This window comes from Alligator mississippiensis, chromosome 15 (assembly GCF_030867095.1).
Source record: "Alligator mississippiensis isolate rAllMis1 chromosome 15, rAllMis1, whole genome shotgun sequence".
Taxonomy (NCBI): domain Eukaryota; kingdom Metazoa; phylum Chordata; order Crocodylia; family Alligatoridae; genus Alligator; species Alligator mississippiensis.
In genome coordinates, this window is record NC_081838.1 from 21161366 (window position 1) to 21167365 (window position 6000).

The window sequence follows — 6000 nt, forward strand, 5'->3', positions numbered from 1 at the left end:
TATTAATGAATTACACATCCTAAAGAGGGAGAACTTCATTAGTTATGCATATGTACTAATTAATATGTAAAGTAATATCCCACATCAAGTACAGAGCCCTAAATCAAGGTCAGATTAGGCTGGGATTATGGGGGAAAATCCTTCCTGGGCCACCCCAGGTGTCCTGTCGATGCCACCGGGGGACTGTCCCAAAGACCCTGACCACAGTCCTGCCCAGCCCAGAACGCGGTTTGGCCGTGCCAGGCTGACGGCTCCCCATGCCCACTGCTGAGTATAATGACTCACATCAGGGATTGCTTTTGTGCTGGGATTATGGCTGGAAATCCTTGGGCTACCCCACACCATGCTTCTGTGGCACCAGAGGACTCTTCCAGACACCCCTGACCACAGTCTTGCCTCCCAGCCAGATCGGACCCAACTCTGCATTGACAAATACAGTTGAGAGTTAGAAAATGGGAGGGCATAGTGAGAAATAAAGTTGGTATCATCGGCAGGGGCTACAGGTCAGCAGTGAGGAGCACTGGCAGTGGGGAGAACTCAGGGCTAGGGGGTCTGGGGGAGACAGTAGCAGGGTCCAAGGGCTGTGGGTACAGGATTGCCAGCCTGGGCCGTGCTGCTGCCCTGGGGTGCAGGTGTCATGAGTCTGGGGCGTGTGCCCTGCCTACCGCCAGCTGGCCCTGCACCCAGGGAAGCACCTGCCAGGTGGGTGCAGGATCCCTGCCCCATTGGAGCCCTATGCTGCCCCACGCTGGTATGCCCTCCCCTGCTACACCCCTGCCCCAGCCCCCATCACACGCACACAGAACCCAGGCATCTGTGACCGTGTGTGCGAGTGTGCGCGCACGCACGCACGCACACACACGCGCATGTGCGCCTGCAAACAACAACAGGAATCCCGACATTCAACACAACCCCCGCAAAGATCCCGTTTGTCCAACACAGCCATGCACGCACATGCATATCCCTCATATCATGCAGGCTCAGACCAGAGGGGCTCCACTGACACACAAACTGCCCCCACCAAAGAACCCATGTGTCCGACACAGTCATGCACACACATGTATGTCCCTCGTGTCTTCCAGGCTGGAACCAGGGGGATATCCCCAAGGTTGTCACCACCGCAGCCAGTAAAGCAGCAGCTATAGAAGGAGCCGGTCCAATGCTGGGAGGTCCTGGGGCAGGAGGTGATGCAGACCATGCAGCCCCCTTCCGAGACTGAGATTCCCTCAGAGACCCTGCAGCTGGCACTGGGGCATGACTTCTCCACCCCAGAGACCTGGCGTAAATGCTTCCGAGGCCTCCGCTACCTTAAAGCCAAGGGGCCGTGGGAGGTTTGCATCCGCCTGTGGGAGCTTGGCTGGTGCTGGCTGGAGCCCCAGCACCGCAGGAAGGAGCAAATCCTGGAGCTGGTGGTGCTGGAGCAGTTCCTGGCCATCCTGCCTCGGGAGATGCAAAGCTGGGAGTGGGGATGCGACGTGGAGACCGGCGCCGAGGCCGTGGCCGTGGCTGAAGGGTATCAGCTGTCAGAACAACCAAAGGCCTATCGTGCGGACAGGCCTCTGGAGGAGTCAGGAGAGAGGCAAACCCCAGGGCCTGGGGACAAGCCACCTTGTGTCTGCAGAGAGGAGCCCCTGCCCCACCAGGAGTCAGGTGAAGTACCAGACATAAGGCCCGAGCATGGTCCGGGTGCCTGAGTGTCTGTCCTGCATGCAGGGAGAGAGGCTTGAATGTCTGCCCCAGCCCGTGACAGGGCTGCAATATTTGTAAATGTGTAACCCTGTGGCTGGGCTGGGCCCGAGCTCTGATCTCTGTGGGTGGGCAGCTCCCAGGCTGGGGGCCCTGATCTTTCTCTCTGCATGTCTGCAGCACCCAGCAGAGACAGGCGTTATCTTGTTTGGGCCTTGTCTTGCTGCCGTGCTAACAATCAGTGATGTAATTCATGTTCCAACAATCATGCCCTTGTGAGTGCTGTGTCCAAAATGGGGCTGGTGCAGGTGGTGAAGAAATGAGACTCCCCAGTGGCCTCCGGCTGGTTCAGGTACAGTTAACCCAGGGCTCTGTCCTGCTGCAGATTTCCCTGTAACCGAGGAGACCTGGGAGCAGTCAGCAGATGAAAGCTCCTCAGGCTGGTGCCCCAGACGAGGCCCTTCTCCTGGAGCAGGTAAGGAGCAGTGGTTTTATCCTTTCCAGCAGCAGGAGCCACCGTCTGTGGAGAAATCTCTGCCAGAACATTGTGATGGGGTCAATGCTCCAACAGCTCAGCAACTCTTCTTCTCCCAATGCTGCTGGAAGCATTTCACAAGCCCTGGAAAAGACTGACCTTGCATTTTCCCTCCCATGTTCTTAATGTGTGGATGCTGATACAGCTCCCACATCCCTGGAGCTTCTTTTCAAGGGAGTGATGTCTCTGCAGACCCTGACACAGTGCTGGGATCACCACCCCACGCAGAGACAGAGTTACTGGGGCTCATCTCCAGCCTCATGCCCATGGAGGTCTATTAGCAAGAGCTGTGGGACTTGGAGTCTTCCTTCTCCCCCATCTTCCACACACACTGAAACCTCTATCTTTCTTAGTCCCAGACCAGTATAGGAGACTAGCAGGGGTTTCCCTGTGCCGGCAGCACCAGCGCTACCCTGTGCATTCTCTTCCCCACCCTGCAGGTGCTGGGACCGTGAGGATAGGTGAGCAGAAGCCTCCTGGAGAAGAGCCTATAACCCTGGAACTGCAGAGGACTTCCCCAGGGAGACTGGAGGAGAGGGGCTCCCTGACACCTGAGCCAGGCCAAGTGCAGATCCCAGAGGTGTTTGAGGCTGTGGCAGTGTATTTCATGCGGAAGGAGTGGGAGCTGGTGGAAGATGAAGACAAGGTGCTTTACCGGGACCAGATGCTGAAGAATTACCAAGACCTCGTTTCTCTGGGTAAGGCTCTGGTTGTTGCTTCTCCCTGGAGATATGCAAACTCTGAAGTTTTGTAGTCATCTCCCTGTGTTTCAACAGTCTCATCCTCATGGACTTTTGCCTGGTGGTTTCAATCTCCTTTCTCCCCATTGCATTGTCAGTGATCAGACCTCTCTCACATTTCATATTGATATATCCTTCTTTACTTAATCCAGCTGCTCTCACTTGTATTTTCCCCATTCTTGTAATTCCTGGTGTTTCCATATTCAGTAGTTTCTAGGCAACATGACCTCCCTTTCCCTTCTCCACGTGGTCATATCATCTCCAAATTATTGTGCCTAAAATACAGAAACAGCTCTTCCTTGAGGAATTATTCATGGATGTTTTTCCCTGCCACAAGTCCTCGCTTTAAGCCTTCACTGAAAATAAACTCCTTTCTGCTCCTCTTCCTTGAATTACACTGATAAGAGAAATGTCACCCATCCATAAGTGTGTCCAATGTCTCTTCTTTTTGATACCTTGAAAGCAAAGTTTTATCCTTCTGCTCCTAGTACATCACAAATCATTGCATCTCCATGACTGTCTCTGGTGACACAGTCAGTATAATGCCCTTTCTAAACCAGGAGGGGTTGGTGCTTTGTTTCCTATGACCATCCCTCTACAACCTGTGTGACAAGGACCATTGTCTATTGAAGACTTCTTCCTGCAATGCCTTCTCTTTCTTCCTAAATGCTCTTTCTCCCTTGTCCATCAAGGGCCTAATAGAAACGTTGAATTCACTGGATTCATTCCTCACATTCGGTTGGTTATTCTGTATCCAGTACCCAGTCACAAACACTCTTTAATCATTACCCCAAACAGGATATTGAGGTCCCATCCCTGACTTAACCAGAAGTATCCAGCAAGGACAAGTGGAGCTCTGGGGCTGTGATGATGAGGACAGTGGGGAAATCTCAAGGTCGGAGGATCTGCTGCCAGGTGAGTTGCAGCTGTCCCCTTCACCCAGCTCTGCTCTTAGAAGTGCTCCATGCCCAGAGTGCCAGGAGGACCGGGAAACTGCAGACCTGGCCTGTGTGCTGCCATTCCAGGGCACTGACCTCGAATACAGTACATTATGCTGTAATGGGTCCAGGCAGGTGTTGTTCCCACTCACTGAAATTCAGTGATGTGGAGACAAGTAACTTTTCCCTTCTTTTTCCTTTAATAAGAGATATTAGGGGACAATCAGGTTTGCTGCCTTGATTTTTCAGCCCAGATGTGCTTCCCCTGGGACACCATGATCTTAAACTTCCATCTTCACTCAGCAATGTAAGAGTTCATTCCCCAGCTCAAAGTAGCCATACCTCTCTAATAGCCTCTCCCAGGTTATGATGGGGTTTGTAGTCCCCCATGCAAATCAGCATGGTGTGCAGAGACTCTGTGTAGCCGTTACTGTTGGATAGGAAAGAAACTGAAGCTGTCCTGGCTTCTCCTGGTGAGATGACCTGGAATACAAATGTTTCAACATGGTCTCAGGCTGCGTTAAATGACTCTGTGGCATGAGTGGGATTCAGAAGCTTTCAGGTTGTGGGGGGAAGTGGATACCCCATGGTTTGCACCAGAATTGTCTCCTTGATGTCCAGAATTGTCTCTGGGGCCCTGAATGTCACAAAGCTCGAGACTCAGCAAAGAGTCCAGGTTCATGCCAAGGCCTTAGACACAGTGCAGACTCTTGTGACATAAAGGCCACCTGGGGCCTGTTGGCAGAGGAAAGCTCATTCCCTGCATTAGATGCAGCTGTGCTCTTTTCAGAAGAGAGAGCCACAGCTCTAAGACCTTCAGTGCACATGTCCCACATATCCTTCTCTTAGCAGGGCCAGAGGTGATGGGGCTGGCAGCTGGACCAGAACCTCTGAGTCTGACTCTGAACTCAATTGAGTAGGGAACATTAGGCTGGTACATGGTACTGCCCCTCCCTCACCCCCAGTACGTGGGGTTTTGGCAGGAAGACCTTGATTTCTTGAGGGAATACAGGTGCTAAGGTCCAAGCCTGCTCTGAGCCTCATCCCAGCAGAAAGAATAGAAGTGTTTGCCCTTTGCCGGCAGAATAGGGATTAATTTGGGGTTTTTCTTCTCCGTGAAGGTGGTGCCTGGCTGCTGAGCACAGCTGAAGAGCAGGCTCCTGCGGAAGGGTCTGTGAACCTGGAGCCACCATGGACTTCCCCAGGGAGTTTGGGTGAGATGGACTCCCTGAGACCTGAGAAGGAGCAATGGCACAAGAGTCAGCGGATGCCCAAAAAGCAGAAGGAGAATGTAGCAGTGAACCAGGTACAATCTCCAGTTGAGCGTGAGAGTGGAGAAGGGGCAGAACCCAGAAAGAGCCCTGAGTGCAGGGAAGAATTTGTGGAGCTGAGAGACCTAAAGAGCCCCTGGAAAGAAGCACTGCATCGAAGCCAATGCAGTGGGGTGGGCCTCAGATGGAACCAGGAGCCCACCCCTGCCTCAAGGTCAGGAAACCCTTTAACTGTGCACCACTCCTGGCTCTTCACAAATAAGGAGAAGCCCCACATATGCACCATGTGCGGGAAGCGCTTCACCTGCCTCTTTACCTGGGTGGCTCACTGCTGGATCCATTGAGCTCCCCACTGCTTCCCCAGATGTGGGAAAAGCTTTTTGTGCCCCTCAGACCTGGTTAAGTACTTACATGAGCACAGGGGAAGCATCAGTACTCCTGTGTCAAGTGTGCTAAGACCTCCCATTTCTTCTCTCCGTCTTAGCACCAGTGCTGGCCAACTACCAGCTCTGTGAAAAAAAATCCCCCTTTGCCTGTCTCCCTGGTCTGAGACAGCCCAGCCTCCGCCCCCTTCTGATTCAGCTTGACCTGGTCACCTAGGTGACTGGGCTATAAAAATTCCTAAGGGAGGGTAAGTTCGCTCTTCCTTTGTCCTGCAGCAGACATTTTTTGGGAAGGAGAGGCAGTCATTTTGGGGACTCAGCCAAGCTTGGACCTCTAAAGAGATGCTCTAGATGATTATACTGTTAGTGGATATGAAACTTAGCCAGTATATTGGGGCTAAGTGTTTTAAGATGTGTGCTACAAGGGCCACAAGCCCATTTTTGTAT

The 6000-nt window shown here is 52.7% G+C and overlaps 1 protein-coding gene across 1 annotated transcript; it reads left to right on the forward strand.

Moving 5' to 3' along the window:
* Positions 1 to 1007: 1007 nt before the first annotated feature.
* On the forward strand, positions 1008 to 3849 carry LOC132245783 (zinc finger protein 202-like). Its single transcript, XM_059718662.1, has 4 exons — positions 1008 to 1650; positions 2072 to 2161; positions 2662 to 2919; positions 3760 to 3849. Exons 1-4 carry the CDS (start codon positions 1188 to 1190, stop codon positions 3765 to 3767), a joined length of 819 nt encoding a protein of 272 aa, XP_059574645.1. The 5' UTR covers positions 1008 to 1187; the 3' UTR covers positions 3768 to 3849.
* Positions 3850 to 6000: the final 2151 nt, after the last annotated feature.